The 19,267-nt window shown below is 38.8% G+C and overlaps 1 protein-coding gene across 1 annotated transcript in view; it reads left to right on the top strand.

Annotated features, from left to right (window-relative positions):
• Positions 1–6,591: 6,591 nt before the first annotated feature.
• KIF11 (kinesin family member 11) overlaps positions 6,592–19,267 on the top strand; it is a 43,645-nt gene continuing 30,969 nt past the window's right edge. Inside the window, exons 1-8 of the mRNA XM_004749657.3 lie at positions 6,592–6,915; positions 11,329–11,461; positions 12,152–12,249; positions 12,337–12,415; positions 13,761–13,946; positions 14,060–14,184; positions 17,311–17,401; positions 18,690–18,932. Coding sequence (XP_004749714.1) covers positions 6,839–6,915; positions 11,329–11,461; positions 12,152–12,249; positions 12,337–12,415; positions 13,761–13,946; positions 14,060–14,184; positions 17,311–17,401; positions 18,690–18,932 — 1,032 coding nt within the window. The 5' untranslated portion in view covers positions 6,592–6,838. The remainder of the gene's footprint in view (positions 6,916–11,328; positions 11,462–12,151; positions 12,250–12,336; positions 12,416–13,760; positions 13,947–14,059; positions 14,185–17,310; positions 17,402–18,689; positions 18,933–19,267) is intronic.

Below are 19,267 nucleotides of genomic sequence, written 5' to 3'. Positions count from 1 at the left end.
TTGAGGGTGCCTGGGTGACTCAGTTGGTTAAGTGACTGCCTTCAGCTCAGGTCATGATCCTGGAGTCCTGGGATCGAGTCCCACATCGGGGTCCCAGCTCCACAGGGAGTCTGCTTCTCTCTCTGACCTTCTCCTCATTCATGCTCTCACTGTCTCTCTCTCTCTCGAATAAATAAATAAAATGTTTAAAAAAAAAGAATCTTTTTTTTTAAAAAAAGGATTATTTATTTATTTATTTGACAGAGAGAGAGAGATCACAAGTAGGCAGAGAGGCAGGCAGAGAGAGAGGAGGAAGCAGGCTCCCCGCTGAGCAGAGAGCCCGATGTGGGGCTCGATCCCAGGACCCTGAGACCATGACCCGAGCCGAAGGCAGCGGCTCAACCCACTGAGCCACCCAGGCGCCCCCCCCCCAAAAAAAAAGAATCTTGATATGGGAAGATTATCCCTGATTACCCAGGTAAACCCTAAATGTAATCACATGTATCCTTATGAGAGAGAATCAGAGGGAGATTTGACACAGAACTAAAAGACATTGAGGCAGAGACTGCAGTGATGTGCCATAAGCCAATGAATGCTAGCAGTCACCAGAAGCTGGAAGGCATGAGGAACGGATTCTCCCCTAGAACTTCCAGAGGAGCCCAGCCCTGCTGATATCTTGATTTTGACCCTGTGAATTTGATTTCAGGCTTCTGGCCTGCAGAACTGTGAAAGAAGTGATATTTGGGTTTTATCTATTTTTTGCCTAATGAATAATACTGTGATTAAACATTTGTATACTGACTTTTACGTGACTTTTTTTTTCCATCTCTACTGTGTGTATATCTAGGAGTGGAATTGCTGGGTCATGTGGTAAGTCTAGGAGCTGCCAGACTGTTTTTCAGTCAATTTTAGACTTCTGGCCTCTAGAATTGTGAAAGAATAAACTGAAAGAAAAAATAAATTTGTTGTTTGAAACCACCAAGTTTGTGGCGATTTATTATAGCAGCCATAGGAAACCAATACACACACCCTCTGAAAAAAATGTGAAGTAAAAATACTTAGATTCTAGAATTCTCCATATAAACTGCCTAGCAAACAAATATCAGGGTAGAATAAAAACAAGCAAGTTCTCAAGCAATTTATCTCCTAGGTACTCTTTTTCAGAATGTGCTCCACCTAAATAAGGGAATAACCTAAGAAAAAATACACAAATGAAATCCAGAAAACATATCCAACCCAGGAAAAAGGCAAAATTCCTTATCCCAAGGAATTCTTGGGATAAAAAAAAGAAGGAAACCCAGGGATGGTAACTGGGCTGCAACTCTAGAGTAAGCAATCCAATTAGAAACAACTTGAGGGCTCCTGATGGGGCTGGGTGGCTCAGTTGGTTGAGTGTCTGCCTTCAGCTCAGGTCATGATCTTGGGATCCTGGGATCGAGTCCCATGTCAGACTCCCTGTTTGGTGGGAAGTCTGCTTCTCCCTTTGTCCCTCCCCCTGCTCATATTCTTTCTCTATCTATCTCTGACCAATGAATAAGTAAAATCTTAAAAGAAACTAATAAATTTCTGATGTGTTGAATTGGCACATAATTTTAGTGAGAGTCTATTGAGAGTTGTAAGAAGAATTTGGAAATGTACAAAGAAAAGCAAACAAAACTAGGCAGTTATTAACTTTAGGATAGACAAAAATAAAACATAATCCTACTAGTCTGAAATGCTCAGCTACAAACATGCAAATAACCTAAGTATAGATTTTTGATTTAACAAGCATTGTAAATATTGGATGTATGGGGGAGGGAAAGCAGAGGGGATCATAACATTTGATAACTAAATCCTTATCTTCCATAACAGGAAGTCAGTAAATAAAGTCTAAAGTTGAGTAATCAAAAGATAACAGTAGATACAAATTCCTTACAAAAATGGAAATATGTAAATAATAGAAAAAATAGCTAAATCAAATTGAAAGTTGTTGCTTCTGGAGTATTGATCCTGAGGGATTGGGGTGGGATAAGGCACAGAAAATACCTTTTTGTTGTAAGTCAATTATCACTATTAAAAAAAAAATACTTTATTTATTTATTTACAGAGAGAGAGAGAGAGCACAAACAAGGAGAACTGCAGGCTGAGAGAGAGCAAGAGGGAGAAGCAGACTCCCAGCTGAGCAGAGAGCCCAACATGAGACTTGATCCCAGGACCTTGGGATCATGACCCGAGCCAAAGGCAGATGCTCACCCGACTGAGCCACTCACACACCCCCAATTATTACCATTTAACTCTCAAAACAATGTCCATGTTTTTTTTTTTTAAGAAAAATAAAATCAATTAACTTATATATAAGAAGTACACACACTACTGAAAATTAAATGCCAGACCAAACACAAGGGCACTGATGTTGCTTTGGTGAAATCCAGATTAACTATTCTTAGAATATAAAAAATAATTTCTTTTTTAAATTTTTATTTTTAAACGATTTTACTTATTTATTTGACAGAGATCACAAATAGGCAGAGAGGCAGAAAGAGAGAGATGGAGAAGCAGGCTCCCCACCGAGCAGAGAGCCCGATGCAGGGCTCGATCCCAGGACACTGGGATCATGACCTGAGCCGAAGGCAGAGGCTTTAACCCACTGAGCCACCCAGGCGCCCTAAAAAATAATTTCTAATCATAAACAGACTTTCAAGATAGAAGTGCTGATTAGCTTAACTAGTTTGGGCAGTATAGTATAGTAGGGGCAGTATAAAATACCATATTAGAGAAAGCCACCTGTATGGTGTAACAAAACTTAACAAAGGTCTATTAGACCCTGGCTGTCTCCATTAGACTTGGTCTTGAGGTCAGGAACTGTAATACAGCCTATCTTTTCACTGCCTGGACCATAGTCAAACACCCAACAGGGTGTGATGAAAGTGAATGCATGTGCACTGAGAATAAGAAAAGATAGGTGGGGGAGATAGCAGTTAATGAACGACCTGTGATTTGGAATCAGAAAGAATCCTGAGTTCCTTCTTTGTCACTATTAGCTGTACGAGTACAAACAATAAATCTACTTGACCTATGTATTGATAAAATAGTGAGAAATAATAGTTCCTATTTCAGAGAATTGTTGTGAAGATTAAATGAGACTATGCATACAAAACCTCTCATAGAGTCGGACACATTGTAGCTCTAGATAAATGGAAGCTATAACTCTTACAGAGTGGAAACCCTTGAATTTCTTGCATTGACCCAAATGACCATTAATATAAACACTGTTTAGGTATTTTCTGAGGAAAAAAGAAGAAATTAGCTTTTTTTGGTTTACTATGTTCTAGCCACTTTATACATATTATTATTTTAATCTTCACTCTAATAGTAATCATTATTATCTCCATTTTATGGGTAAGGAAACTAAGGTAGAGAAAGGTTAATTTCCTTCCAGTCCTCATATATTTATTGAGTGACTACTTTGTATAAGGCTGTGTTCAAGAAAACAACACTGAGTAAGACAATCCACAGTTCCTAATGAAATTCTACATTCTAGCAGAGTAGGGAGACAATACATTGACAATGTAATCACAGACACTAATACACTATGAAGGAAATAAACAGGGTCTTGAAACAGGTGCAATTTACTTTAGATAGGGTAGCCAGGAAAAGCCTTTTAAAAGAGAAAGTGGAGCTGAGCTTTGAAGGATAAGAATGAGTAAGTCAGGGTGCCTGGGTGGCTCAGTGGGTTAAGCCTCTGCCTTCAGCTCAGGTCATGATCCCAGAGTCCTGGGATCAAGCCCCGCATTGGGCTCTCTGCTCAGCAGGGAGCCTGCTTCCCTTCCTCTCTCTGCCTGTCTCTCTGCCTACTTGTGATGTCAAATAAATAAATAATCTTTAAAAAAAAAAAAAAAAGAATGAGTAAGTCATGCAAAGAACCAAACTAAAAGAGATACAGGCAAAGGATATAGCAAATGCAAAGGCCTGGCTGCAAGAGAGCACTTAGAAGCTTGGGAGCATGTTAGTGATCTATGCGGTTTGTACCTGGAGTTGATGTTGGTTACAGGCAAAGGTGGTATAATGAAGGCCTCACAGGACATGGTCAGGAGTTTGGATTTTATGGTAAGTTCAATGAGAAGCTATTGTGAGGTTAAAAAGTAAATGAAGGGCATGATCTGATTCTTTTAGGGATCCTTCCCTTTGCTGAGTGAATGCACTGGAGAGAAGAGAAAAGAGCAGAAGTATGGAGACTTGTTAAGGACAGTGTTTCAGAGAAGAGGTGAAAGAGACTTGACCTACAGCTGACAGAATGAGAGAAGATATTTGCAAATGTTTTATCAGATAAAGGGCTAATATCTAAAATCTATAAAGAACTTATCAAACTCAACACCCAAAGAACAAATAATCTAATCAAGAAATGGGCAGAAGACACAAACAGATAATTATCCAAAGACGACATAGAAATGGCCAACAGACACATGAAAAAATGCCCAACATCACTCAGCATCAGGGAAATATGAATCAAAACCACAATGGGATACACCCTCCCACAGGTCAGAATGGTTAAAATCAACAACATGGGAGATGACAGATGTGAGAATGCAGAGAAAGGGGAAACCTCTCCTACTGCTGGTAAGAATGCAAGTAAGAATGCAAGTTGGTGCGGCCACTCTGGAAAACAGTATGGAGGTTCCTCAAAAAGTTGAAAACAGAGCTATCCTATGACCAGCAATTGCATTACTGGGTATTTACCCCAAAGACACAAATGTAGAGATCCAAAGGGGCATGTGTACCCCAGTGTTTATAGCATCCATGTCCACAATAGCCAAACTATGGAAAGGGCCCAGATGTCCATCAACAGATAAATGGATAAAGAAGATGTCACACACACACACACACACACACACACACACAGGGAATACTGCTCAGTCATCAAAAAATATGAAATCTTGCCATTTGCAACAAGGAGGATCACTTAGAGGTTATTATGCTAAGCGAAAGCAATCAGAGAAAGACAAATACCATATGATTTCACTCATGTGCATTTTAAAAAACAAGAGGATCATTGGAAGGGAGGGAAAAATAAAACAAGAGAACATCATAGAGGGAGACAAACCATAAAAGACCCTTAATTATAGGAAACAAACTGAGGGTTGCTTAAGGGGAGGTTGATGGGGGATGGGGTAATGGGTGACGGACTTTTAGGAGGGCATGTGATGTAATGAGCACTGGGTATTATATAAGACTGATGGATTACTGAACTCTACCTCTAAAACTAATAATACACATGTTCATTAATTGAATTTAAATTAAATAAAGAGAGAGAGACGGCCTAGAGTGACGGCAGAGGCGGTAAAACCAACAGGAGTCCACTGGATGTGGTGGAGAACAAAGGAATCAAAGGTCTGGTTAGTGTCCTGGGTACAGAAAGGATTAGAGAGCCCGTAGGGGGAATAAAGAGTTCCGTGCTGTACAGGTCCATTGGGCGATGCTGACGAGTCGTCATAGGTATCAGTTGACATCTGGCTATGCATAATGAAGATGACCAGCGATCCGAGCTGTACACTGAGACTTCTCCTTGGGGGAATACAGGAGGTTAATAAGTGGAGGAACACAAAGGGCCCCCGAGAGTCTTCCATTCCATCTGGGCCTTACTTTAAAAAAACAAAACAAAACAAAACAAAAAACACCTAGGTTCCTGAAGGCTAAGTGTGACCGCTCAGGTCCGTGAGCCCACCACCGCACAGCCCAGAGCTTCAGTATTTCCTGAGGCTGGGCCGCACACCTAACGCCCGCCAACCACCCTAAACACTGCCAGGACGCTTGCTGGACGTCTACGGAAAGCCGGAGCTACGCAGCGGAGGCGGGGCCTAGGGAGCGCTGCCTGCTGGGATTTGTAGGCTGACGGCGCAGGCGTGGGCTCGAGCTCATCAAGACTGCTCGGGGGAGCGGGGTTGCGGCGCCACGTAGAGGGAGCGAAGCGCACCCCGAGCCTGCGTCAGTCGTTCGGAAACGCCAGTCAGAAGTGGCAAGTTCAGTACTGCCTTATGCTTGGAATCATTTAACGGCGACATCTTCTCACCAGTTAAAGGATAAATTCAGAGTCCCGAAAGTGACATTTTACTTGGTACTCGTCGTAACCTTATTTCTTAACATTTCCCAGTTACTCAAAGCTGTTCTGGACGCTGCCTCTGAGAAAGAGTCTCTCTTTGGACATCTCCCCCCGCCAATGCTTCCATAACACTGACATACAATTCGCTAATAATACTTGTAATCGTGGCAAGCTTTCCTGACCCTACGTGTTCTAGGCTAAGCTATTTGTCCGCGTTACCTCAGTTTTCACCGAGCCCTCTGAAATGGTCGCTATTACTTCCATTTTGAAGATGAGGAAATCTTGGCGGACAGACGTTATGTAACCTGGGCAAGGGCACACCGAAGACTCACACCGTTCACTCCTTCGCCTCTCCTGCCGCACTGCGAGTTCCAGACGGGCACAGACAGACCAGCTCTTTGCTTTCCCGCGGGCCACGCCCCGAGGGCGGCGCTCTAGTGACGGCACCGTGTCCCATGGTGCCTCGCGCGCCGACACTGCTATTGGCTCGGTGTCTCGGCTCCTTTTTCAAATTGAGGCGCCGAGTCGTTGCTCGGTTTCCGAGGTTTCGGGCGGAGACGAAATTGGTGACTCCGAGGCTCCCGCTAGCGCGGGACAGACACCTCGGTCAGTTAGAGCCCTGGTGGAGAGCGGAGACGTCGAGCTTGCTTGCGTGGCTTCCCCTGGCCACGCCAATACGCGGCCGGGGAGGTGGGCATCCGGGCCGCGCCCGCCGCAGGGACCCGCCGCGCTCCACAGCGTCGGAGTCCGCAGCCAGGCCTTCACCTTCGGGCAGGGATCGTCATGGCGTCCCAGCCGAATTCCTCCGCAAAGAAGAAAGAGGAGAAGGGAAAGAACATCCAGGTGGTGGTGAGATGCAGGTAGGGCGAACCCGGCAGGACTGGGAGTGCCGGGCTATGCTGGCTTTGGTGCAGGGCTCCCGTCTGCGCTGTCCGGAGAGAGGAATTTAGTTTTCAGTTTCTGCGGGGAGCAAACTTTCCTGTTTCGTAGTTCTCCGCATTCGGTCGATACAAACGACGCCAGAGTTCTGTGAGGAGTAAATTAGTGTCTTGTTTCAGAAGAAAGGGCATTTGTGTTAGAGGTTACAGTTTAAACTGGTATTCAGAAGGAGACTTTGATCGCCGGTTTTTAGGGAAAAGTGCGTTCTTTTAAAAAAACTATTGTTGGAGAGATGCCAATCCTTGAAGTTTCTCAGTTTCTAAATAAGACCGCATACCTACTTTGCAGGTGTTTTAGTACTTATGTTGGATTTACCGTCCTCTCCATCATCCTCTAAAAGAATAATCGATGACTTGTTCTCTTTCTTCTAGTTGCAATATTTTCTTAATCCCCGCCAAACAAGGAGACATCATTGTATTTATATTTTAAAGGCTAACTGCTAGAGTAGTTTGTTTTTAAAAGGACGCATCTTAAGCCAGTATAGCTTTCTGATTGTACTGCAACTTGGTCTTGCGTAGACCAAGGGAGATAGTTTCTTCGCGGTGAGTGGGTGGAGGGTTCAGATTCTCCCCGGATTAATTTCCAAATAACTCCCCCATTTTAAAATTAGCCAGTAGAGGAGGATTATACTCGTTATGCAAACTGTTGCTTTATTAAGATTGATTTATTAAGTTTTTTAAAAGCCCTCCACGGTTTACTGGTCTGTGTGTGCTTCGTGTTTGTTTTTGTTGCTGTTGCTTTACAAATTCTACCATTTAGCAGCTTTTCTGTAAATTCAGAAGTTCTAAAATTTAAAAATAAAGGTCCTTATTAAAATGTGTGAACAAACTTAAATTATTGCTTCCTCCACTTTGATATCTTGAATTGTAGTTGTCAAAGATAATAGCTAACTTTCTGAACTAGGTGTTAGGAAATTTGATGGTAACCTTAAGTGCCACTACTTACTAGTTGTAGTCTGGAGCTTCTGTTAATAGTTACTTGTTTTGAAGACTGAATAAAAATAGTCTGTAATACATATGCAAATTTTTATTTATTTAATTTTTAAAGATTTTATTTTTAAGCAATCTCTACACCCATAGTGAGACTCCAAAATTCACAATCCGGAGATAAGAGTACCATGCTCTACCTACTGAGCCAACCAGGCGCCCCACAAACACAAGTTTTTAGATTATTTTGATCATTTCATAATGCCAGACAATATTGCTTTTTCTGGATGGTTTTATTTTCTTTAAATTTCTTTTTTATTGTTAATTACAAAATCTGTCAGACCTATAGAAAGTTATAGAGAAAAAAGTAACAAACATCTGTGTTATCCATGACCTAATTAGAAACAAAACAATCATTACATTTGGAACCCTATTGTATCCCTCTCCTGCTCCCTTCCTCTACCCCAAGAATTAATTATTCATGTTTGTTATCCGCATACATTTCTTACCTAAAAAGAGATTTCTTTTACATTGTCACTAATGAAAAGTGCTTAGGTTGTGTCTAATTATTTACAATAATTTTTGTATAAAGAAATGGTTTTTTTTCTTTTTTTTAAATGTTTTTCTTTTCATTCATTCTTTCTTTTTTTTTTTTTTTTTTTCAAGTTAATTCTGTTTACATCTAGTCCAGGAAGCTGTCAGAATTGTCATGTTTTATGTGTCTTTGAAAAGTAAAAAACCTATTTTTTTTGTTTCTGGGAGTTGAAACTAAAAATTCTGCTGTCTGCTTTACCAGTATCATTTAGTATCCCATTTAATCCCAGTTAAGGAACTGCTTGTTGCTTTGTTGAGAAGAGACACTATAAGATGATGCAAGTTTTTTTTTTTTCTTGAGAAGATTTTCTTTCTTTCTTTTTTTTGGAGAACATTTTCTTTTTTCTTTTTTCTTTTTTTTTTTAAAGATTTTATTTATTTATTTGACAGAGAGAAATCACAAGTAGATGGAGAGGCAGGCAGAGGGGGGTGGGAAGCAGGCTCCCTGCCGAGCAGAGAGCCCGATGCGGGACTCGATCCCAGGACCCTGAGATCATGACCTGAGCCGAAGGCAGTGGCTTAACCCACTGAGCCACCCAGGCGCCGTGGAGAACATTTTCTGAAGTTGGTATCCCTATCAGCACAGAGTTGCTCCTGGCATGCTCCTCACAGTAGAACTTGAGGTCCGACGATGCCGTTGAAACCTTTCTTCATTTATGGAGGCTTCTGATCTCAACTGCTGCACAGTTCTTACCTGGGCTATGTTTGTTGGTGCTTGCTGTTTTGCTGGACATCTTTTACCTGAAATCAGTAAGACTGGGTGGTCCGTTGTTTTCAGATTTAAGTGCTGGAATGAATCTGCCAAAGAACTGCTACCAATGCAGCATCTGATTTTTTTTTTTTTTTAATAAACTTCAAAATTATAGAAATCATTCTAGGACTCTGGTAAGACAAGGGCAAGATTTGGCTCACAGTTTGAAGGTTATAGACCCCTCACATTGATCTAGCTACTGGTTATCTTTATTATACCCTACATAACTCCCCTGCCGCCCCACCCCACCACACACATCTACCAACCTCTACCTCAGGGCCTTTGCAATTTCACTCTGCCTAGAAAGCTTTCCCACCAAAATAGTTACATGACTGGCTCCCTCACTTTTTAGATTCTGCTTAAATATCATTAAATATCAGAGAAAAAAGCCTTCCAGACCACCCTAAAATAGTAATAGCAACTGTCCATTTTCCCACGTCATCAATTCCAATCACACTTAGTCTGTTTTATTTACTTTAATTTCTAATTTATCAGCACCTGATATATCTATAACACTAGGATAAAAGCTCCCTGAGAATAGGAATTTGGGTGTTTTGGGTTTTTTCGAACTTGGTTTTGTTCACTGGTATACCCTCAGGTCCTAGACAGATATCAATCAAATAATAAGTACTCGAATATTTATGGAATGAACGAATGAATGTAATATAACTGTAGTGAGGCCAACGAATTGGTTGGCTTGTTAACGTCATTAATAGAAACCTTACAATTTCTAATTAGAGAAGTTTGGTTAGGAATATAGCCTCTGAGCCACCAGGGAGATTTTTTTAATGATAATTAACAGAGATTTAAGTATTATATAAAACAATGCACTGTGAACTCCATTGTTCCCTAGAGTACTTTTTGGGAGTACTTTTTATGGTTAGTACAAATAGTTCTTTAAGCTCATCAGTGGGAGTTTTGATAACTTTTAGAAACGTGTGATCTGTGTGAATATCTAGTACTTGGTTGTGACAATTTGAATGGTATTCATTTGATTAATGTCATCACACATAATGGCAAAGAGATTAGTTGAGAGATGCTAAGAATTATAAACTAATTGAAAAGGCTTTAACCATGTGAGAGAATTCATTGTACTTGATACTCTTGGCCTACCTCAGTATAAGTTGGTTTTGACTTAAGTTTGTTGAACTTTAAATAATATTTCATGCCATGGGTTATGTACATTGTGTAGGTTTCATTACATTTGACAATCGATAGCATTATTATGCGTTACCTGCAAGTTGGTGAGTTAAATTTCCCAGGATCACAAATTTTATTTTCTGCCTGTCAAAAATATACTAGGAATGGAGGATGTTGTATCATTTTTAAAATAAATAGCAACTTGGTTTATCTAGTAGTTGCCATTTCCTTTCATAATATGTGAATCTGAATGGGAAAAATGAACTCAGGTCAAAAGTACTTATCTTTCTTTGGCCCAGATGTGTGTTAAGTGTATATATATCTGAATGATGCTACTATGTGGACTAGGGTTCTTTTCAGCTCTTCCATCACTCCTCTTAGGATGGCATTTATTAAGCTATATAGTTTAACAGATATTAGGATGTGTGCCAAGTATAGTAGTAGCCACTGGGAAACTAAACTAAATAGGATTTCTTTTTTCTTTTCTTTCGGTGTGGGGGGAGGCATGTGTGTGAATGCGAGTTATCTGCTGACAGGTTAGTATTTTGAAACAAACCTGGCATGTTCTTTCTTGTACGTTATAACCTAATATTCTTAGACTATAAGGGAAATAGAATTCTGAATAATAAGTTTGGCCTTTTTTTAACGAGTTAATTCTGTTTACATCTAGTCCAGGAAGCTGTCAGAATTGTCATGTTTTACATGTCTTTGAAAAGTAAAAAACCTATTTTTTTGTTTCTGGGAGTTGAAACTAAAAATTCTGCTGTCTGCTTTACCAGTATCATTTAGTCCCCCATTTAATCCCTGTCACCAATAGTGTCAAAAAACTTCACTTTGTTATTGTGTAAGGTATTAATGATAATGTCATCTGTAACCTGATAACTAAGAGTTTTTAAAATACCTTTGTATATTTCTTTTTATAGACCATTTAATTTGGCGGAACGGAAAGCTAATGCCCATTCTGTAGTAGAATGTGATCATGTACGTAAAGAAGTTAGTGTACGAACTGGAGGCTTGGCCGACAAGAGCTCAAGGAAAACATACACTTTTGATATGGTACCTATTTTTTTCTTTCTTTCTTTCTTTTTTTTTTTTTTTCAAGATTTATTTATCAGAGAGCATGTGAAGGAGTGGGGTTGGAGTAGAGAAAGAGGAATAAGCAGACTCTTCTAAGGGCAGACAGAGCCTGACACATGGGGCTCAGTCTCATTACCCCAAGATCATAACCTAAGCCAAAAATCCAAGAGTCAGATGCCCAACCGGCTGAGCCACCCAGGTCCCCCAGTACCTATTTCTTAAAATGCTGCTATTCCTTTGTTATTTGCTATGTAAAGTAATTCTTATATACATATTTCCTCTAGGTTCTAGTATACAGTTCCAAGTTTGAGTTGACTCTGAGTTTTCTTTTTTCCTTTTTTTTTTTAAAGATTTATTTATTTTTTTTTTGAGAGAGAGAGAGAAATCCCATAAGTAGACAGAGAGGCAGGCATAGAGACAGGGAAGCAGGCTCCCTGCTGAGCCGAGAGCCCATTCCAGAACCCTCAGATCTTGACCTGAGCCAAAGGCAGAGTCTTAACCCTCTCAGCCACCCAGTTGTCCCGACTCTGAGTTTTCAAGTGGTTTCTAGTGGGCTGAATGAGTTAATAGATTAAAAACAAAATTTTTAAAATGAGTAATTTTGAAGTACTTTTTTCCTGAAGAATTGCTTTTTCTTTTCTTTCTTTCTTTTTTTTTTTTTTTTGATAGGTTTTTGGAGCTTCTACTAAACAAATTGATGTTTACCGAAGTGTTGTTTGTCCAATTCTGGATGAAGTTATTATGGGTTATAATTGCACTATTTTTGCGTGAGTAAAACACTGTTTTTCAAAGTGCTGAAAAGATTTAGAAGCGTGTATTTATTTTCTGTTTACCACTTTGGTTAATTTTAACAGATATGGCCAAACAGGCACTGGAAAAACCTTTACAATGGAAGGTGAGAGGTCACCTAATGAAGAGTACACTTGGGAGGAGGTATTTATGGTTTATAATAGATTTTTGTCTCTAAAGTGGCTGAACTATGATTGAATAAAAAAAATTGGTTGAAGGGCTTGTGAAATAGAGAAGATAAGTATACCCGTGTCAAACATGAATATAGTATAAACTACTGTTTTAGTAAAATTAAAGTATGTGGTATGATTCCTGTTTAAGAAACATGGTATCATTAGGAGAGAAAGGACCAATACATATGACACAGTTAAATGATAAGAGAGAGGTCTGTTTGGGACAGAATAGTTGGAGCAGAATATTGTGGAAAAGTGGCATGTGATTATGGCTTTAAAGGGAAGACTTTGCAGTGTGGGAGTGAGTTTGTTGTAAAGTTAACATAGCAAGAGGCAGCATGGTATCAATGACCTTCAGTATTTAAGAAATTAAGATTACTGTATTACTAGATAGTGTAGAAAGCACATACTAGGTTTTACAAAGATTTCTATCAAGTATGTTTAAATCAGTTTAATGACTAAGTTAATTTTCTAACTTGTTAACATTTATGTTGATCCTTTTTTCTAGTGGTTACATAGTTGAGGCATTAATAACTTTAAGCATGGATAATAAAGTTATGGAATTATAACCATAGGAAATAAGGAGTAGACTTAAAGCATAGTTTCAAAATTTAAAGATTCATAATAATTTTATTACAGATGCTTGGATATTTGAGAAACAACTTGTTTATGTTAGAATTAGGGAATATCCTGTTAGATGAGCCTATTTCTGTTAACATGGTTGTATTACTAATGTTCTCATGAGCCAAGTTAGAAAGAGTTATTAAATGTGGCTTTCTAAGTAGTTTAGTTCAGTTGGTTTCTATGTAATCTTTAGACATGATGTGGCTGATGGATAGGACAGATTTGTGGAAGGTATGAAGAAAAATAATTACTGTTGCATAAACTCATAAATGACTTGGCTGCTCTAATATTTGGTTAGTTTTTTTTAACTGTTTTGAAATATTTATGTTTAAAGATTTTATTGACTTCAGAGAGAGAGATTGAGAGCGCAGTGAATGGTGGGAGGAACAGAGTGGGAGGGAGAGGAGGAAGGAAAGAAGCTCAACCCAGACCTCATGCTAAGGGCGGAACCCTACTTGGGGCTTGATCCCATGACTCAGAGATCATGACCTGAGTTGAAACCAAGAGTTGGATGCCTAAACAACTGAGACACTCAGATGCCCCTCATATTTGTGTTTAAATATATCATAAATATATCCTATGTCATATTTGTGTTTAAATATATATCATAGATACATCATGAAAGTGTTTAAACAGCCATAGTAAATGACATTCTTCCCTTATTTTAGTCCTAACTAATACTATAATTTCAGGATCCCTTGGCTGGTATAATTCCACGTACCCTTCATCAAATTTTTGAGAAACTTACTGATAATGGTACTGAATTTTCAGTCAAAGTGTCTCTGTTGGAAATCTATAATGAAGAACTTTTTGATCTTCTTAATCCATCTTCTGATGTTTCTGAGAGACTGCAGATGTTTGACGATCCCCGTAACAAGGTAACTCAGTCTTTAAGAATGAAATGTCTCTGGATTTTAATGTGTGATGCTGTGAGAAGTCAGTATATATATTTTTTACCAACCTCATGGATGATCTTTTGATATTTGCTCAGAGGGGAGTGATAATCAAAGGTTTAGAAGAAATTACAGTACACAACAAGGATGAAGTCTATCAGATTTTGGAGAAGGGAGCAGCAAAACGGACAACTGCAGCAACTCTGATGAATGCATACTCTAGGTAAGAAAGCCAGTGTCCTCCCCCCACTGCTCCGTTTTCTTTTTAACGTGGGAAGTCAAATTGAGGTGAATCAAAGTATGTGAGTCCCATACCTAGATTATATGTATGCTTGATTTCATGCTTTAGTAATTGGCTTAAGATTTAGAGGCAAGCACCAGTATTGGAAGAACGTTGGAAGGAGAACAAAGACAAGTCAAATTAGAGAAGTATTAATCTTTTTAAAGCAGACTGTTTCTTTCTCAAATGAAATCGTACGCAGGAGCCTAGATTAATCTGTGCCTGCTGTAGTTGATTTGAGGGTGGGATGCTGAGAGGCTTAACTGCTCAGCCTCCTGTAGATTTTCCCTGAGCACTTTTTGGGGGCCTCTGTGGATACCTAGAACAAAGTTTAAAAGCCCATGGTTTAAGTAAGGATTAGAAGAAAGTCAAATAGCTTCATTTAATTTTTCCCCTGGCTTTATTGCAGTATGACCAACAAAAATTACGTATATTGGGTTGTACAATATGATTTAAACTTTTTTTAGATGGCTTCATTTTATATAGGAAGACATGGTCACTAACACTGGCTTTCCAGGGTAGAAAGGGGCATATTTGGTTAGCACCCCCTATGAAAAGAATCCCAAATTCTAGAAAAGCAGTTTACCAAGTCAGGTGATATTTTTTTCTACTGCTCTGTGTAGTGTCGCATTAGAGTGTAATTAAAAGTATTAGAGTGTAATTAAAAAAGCTATACATAGGGAGTTAGATATTTGCAGTTAACCAAACATGTGACTTAAGGTAAATAAGTGAACTTCTCTGAATATGTTTCCCTGACCTACAAAGTAATTATTAGAAATAGATCTCAGGGGGCGCCTGGGTGGCTCAGTGGGTTAAAGCCTCTGCTTTTGGCTCAGGTCATGATCCCAGGGTCCTGGGATCGAGCCCAACATGACGCTCTCTGCTCAGCGGGGAGCCTGCTTCCCTTCCTCTGTCTCTCTGCCTGCCTCTGTCTACTTGTGATCTGTCAAATAAATAAATAAATCTGAAAAAAAAAAAAAAGAAAGAAAAGAAATAGATCTCAGGGTGCCTGACTGGCTCAGTCAGAAGAGCATGTGACTCTTGATCTCAGGGTTGTGAATTCGAGCCCCATGTTGGGTGTAGAGATTACTTAAATAAACAAAACCTAAAAAAAATTAATTAAAAAAAAACCCTAAAAAATTAAATGTCTTACTTCTTTGCTCCCTTATAATTGGAAATTTCTGCAACTCTTTGAAAAGTTACGCATGCCTTTAAAGAACAAAAAAAAAAAAAACATGAAAGTAATGAAAATCATGAAATTATGGGTGATTTTATGATTTTAATTAAATTTTCCTATAATAGCTTTCCATTAGAAAAAATTATGTAGAATTTGGAGGAATGAGTTTAAGACTAGGTAATATTTCTTTTCTCTAAATACCTTTCTTTTAAATAAATTCCTGCTTTTTCATAAATTTGTATAATTTAGGATTTCTTTTTTTAAAGATTTTAATTATTTTAGAGAAAGAGCATGAGTGGGGGTTGGGAGGGATGCAGAGGGTCAGGGAGAAGCAGACTCCATGAGCAAGGAGCCTGACTCTGGATTTGATTGATCCCAAGACTTTGGGATCATGACCTGAGCCAAAGGCAGATACTTAATGAACTGAGCCACCCAGATGCCCTCTAGGACTCATTTTTTTTTTTTTTAAGATTTTATTTATTTATCAGAGAGAGAGAGGGGGAGAGAGCAAGCACAGGCAGACAGAATGGCAGGCAGAGGCAGAGGGAGAAGCAGGCTCCCTGCTGAGCAAGGAGCCCGATGTGGGACTCGATCCCAGGACACTGGGATCATGACCTGAGCCGAAGGCAGCTGCTTAACCAACTGAGCCACCCAGGCATCCCTAGGACTCATTTTTTTATATGTAGACTTGTGTAAAGGTTTTTTTATGAATGTATGTGATAAAGTGAAGGAAAACATTCAATTTTCCAAAATCAGAGTTGAGGTCTATGCTTGATTGCATTAATTCCATAATCTTGAATTAGGAATGGGTAAAAAATGGTAGAAAATATGAAATACATATTGAATTTTCTTTTCTTTTTATTTATTTATTTTTTTAAAGATTTTATTTATTTATTTGACACACACACAGATCACAAGTAGGCAGAGAGACAAGCAGAGAGACGGGGGTGGGGGGGCGGAAGCACTTCGGCTCCCTGCTGAGCAGAGAGCCTGCTGTAGGGCTCAATCCCAGGACCCTGGGATCATGACCTGAGCCGAAGACACATGGTTAATGACTAAGCCACCCAGGCACCCCAGATTTATAGTTTCTTTATACTTTTCCTGTGCCCTTCCCCTTTTCTGTAATTTTAAATAATAAAATACGATTCTTACTGTAAAATTTTCCAAGCAACATGAAAAGTACAAAAGAGAAAATTAAAAATTACCATATTCCTCACTAATCATCAATGAAATTAACAAACAAGGATGTTCACCAAATGTCATTGATACGGAGTAAGAGGTCTTTTGTTGTCTATATAGCTTTTGTATCCCTCAGATAAAAGCTGAATGTCAGTACATAAGTTAGACTTTGGAACACTTTATGGTCGTGGTGATTGTCTTGTAGTATTTCGGTAATCACTCTTATTTACTATTTGCTTTTCAGGAGAGGGTATTAACTATTTCTGATATTCTCAATGCAGCTGACATTGAAATCAAGTAATTTGATTATTTGTGTGGTACTGTTTGAATTTATGGTAATGACATATTTCAAGAGATTCTTATAAATAGGAAGACTGATTTCAAGCCTTCTCCTCTGACATACCAGGCAACTGTCCAAAACCGACCCCACATCCAGCTTTTAGAGGTCTGAGGATTCTAGTTCCTAAGTCTTTTAGGGTGTTTACAGATAGTTTCTTATTGGGATCCCCTCTGCAGGCAGCAGGTACAAGAAAGCAAAAACCTAAGCATTATACTATCTACCCTCTGTCTTCCAAAATCTTATTGATGTCTCTTGTCCGATACTATCTTTCTCTACTTTGTGGCATTTGGTCTTTCTTTACTCTTTTTAATATTTTATAGAAAGCAAATAATGTTTTGTTACAATGACTGGACGACCTGATCTTGTTTTGTAGTCGTTCCCACTCAGTTTTCTCTGTTACAATACATATGAAAGAAACTACGATTGATGGAGAGGAGCTTGTTAAAATTGGAAAGTTGAACTTGGTAAGTGTCTACCTTAATACCACTGTTTCATTCTTTTTTTTTCTCCAGCATTATTAAAGTATAATTGACAAATAAAATTATATGTTTAAAGTGTAAAAAAAAGTGATGATTTGATATATGTATGCTTTGTGAAATGATTACCATAATCAGGTTAATTAACATATCCTTCACCTCACATAGTCACTTTTTTGGAAAGGGTAAGAATGCTTAGGTCTACTCTTAGCAGGTTTCAGCTGTCATTACCATGGTGTACATTACATCCCCAGAGTTTATTCATCTTATAATTGAAGGCTTATACGCTTTGACAAGCACCTGCTTCTCCCCCATTCTCCTACTCTTGGTAACTGTCATTCTACTCTCCATTTCCATGAACTAACTTTCTTCCCCACACCCCCTCAATTCTACATATAAGGGAGATCATACAGTATTTGTCCTTCTTTGTCTGGCTTATTTCACTTTGCATTGTACTAGGTTCATCCATGTTGTTACAAAATGCAGGATTTCCTTCTTTCTCATGGCTAAGTAAATGTATTCCATTGTACATGTACATATCTTTTCTATTCATTCATCACTGTTTCTATATCGTGGCTATTGTGAATAATTCATTGAACATGGGAATGCAGGTTATCTCTTTAAGATACTGATTTTATTTCCCTTGGATAATATACATAGAAGTGGGATTGCTGGGTCAAACCACTATTTCTTTTTTTTTTTTTTTTTTTTTTTAAGATTTATTTATTTTAGAGGGAAGAGAGGGAGAGAGAATCTCAAGCAGGATCCCAGCTGAGTGAGGAGCCCAATATGGGGATTTCACGACCCTGAGATCATGACCTGAGCCAAAATTACGGGCTGGATGCTTAAGGCACCTGGGTGGTTCAGTGGGTTAAGCCTCTGCCTTCAGCTCAGGTCATGATCTCAGGCTCCTGGGATCAAGGCCTGCATCGGGCTCTCTGCTCAGCGGGGAGCCTACTTCCCCCTCTCTGCCTACTTGTGACCTCTCTTTCTGTCAAATAAATAATAAAATCTAAAAAAAAAAAAAAAAGTTGGACGATTAAGTCTCTGAGCCACTCAGGGACCCTTCATCTGTTTCATTCTTGACCACCATAGAGCAGCTTGAAATTCTGTACTTCTAGACAATATTTTTGAAGTTCCTAGGTAATTAGCTTTGTAGTGTATTGTTAATTATAAAAAAATTATCTTGGTGGGTAGTTGATACATTATACTAGAGAATGAAAGTCTTTGTGTCCAAATCCAGGGGAACTAACAGTTTTTATTTTTGAAATTCAAGGTTGATCTTGCGGGAAGTGAGAACATTGGCCGTTCTGGAGCAGTTGACAAGAGAGCTCGGGAGGCTGGAAATATCAATCAATCCCTTTTGACTTTGGGAAGGGTCATTACTGCTCTTGTAGAAAGAACACCTCATGTTCCTTATCGAGAATCTAAACTAACTAGAATCCTCCAGGATTCTCTTGGGGGACGTACAAGAACATCCATAATTGCAACAATTTCTCCTGCATCTCTCAATCTTGAGGTAAGCCCTTTAATAGGCATCTGCAAGTGTAGTAGCTGTAATTCTTATTTAGCTATCACTTACTTTATTTTACTTTTTTGTTTTTATTTTTTTATCATATATTTTAAAAGTTCATTAATTGGCTTCATTCATTCTAAGCAAGAGTAAAAGAATCTGGATATTGCACAGGGACATAGGAGGACAACACTGAAAAAATTGTTTTTCTACTTCCTGGCAGAGTTTTTAATCTTAAAAAGCCAATTACTTAATGGTTTTTCCCGCACAGTCTTCAAAAGAAATTGCTGTGGTCATTAGCAGTGGATGGTTACATGTGGTATAGAGATTTTTTAAAAGAT

This window comes from Mustela putorius, unplaced genomic scaffold, assembly GCF_011764305.1.
Source record: "Mustela putorius furo isolate JIRA1106 unplaced genomic scaffold, ASM1176430v1.1 tig00003909_pilon_pilon_pilon, whole genome shotgun sequence".
Classification (NCBI taxonomy): Eukaryota; Metazoa; Chordata; class Mammalia; order Carnivora; family Mustelidae; genus Mustela; species Mustela putorius.
This window is presented reverse-complemented; position numbering and strand designations above follow the sequence as displayed.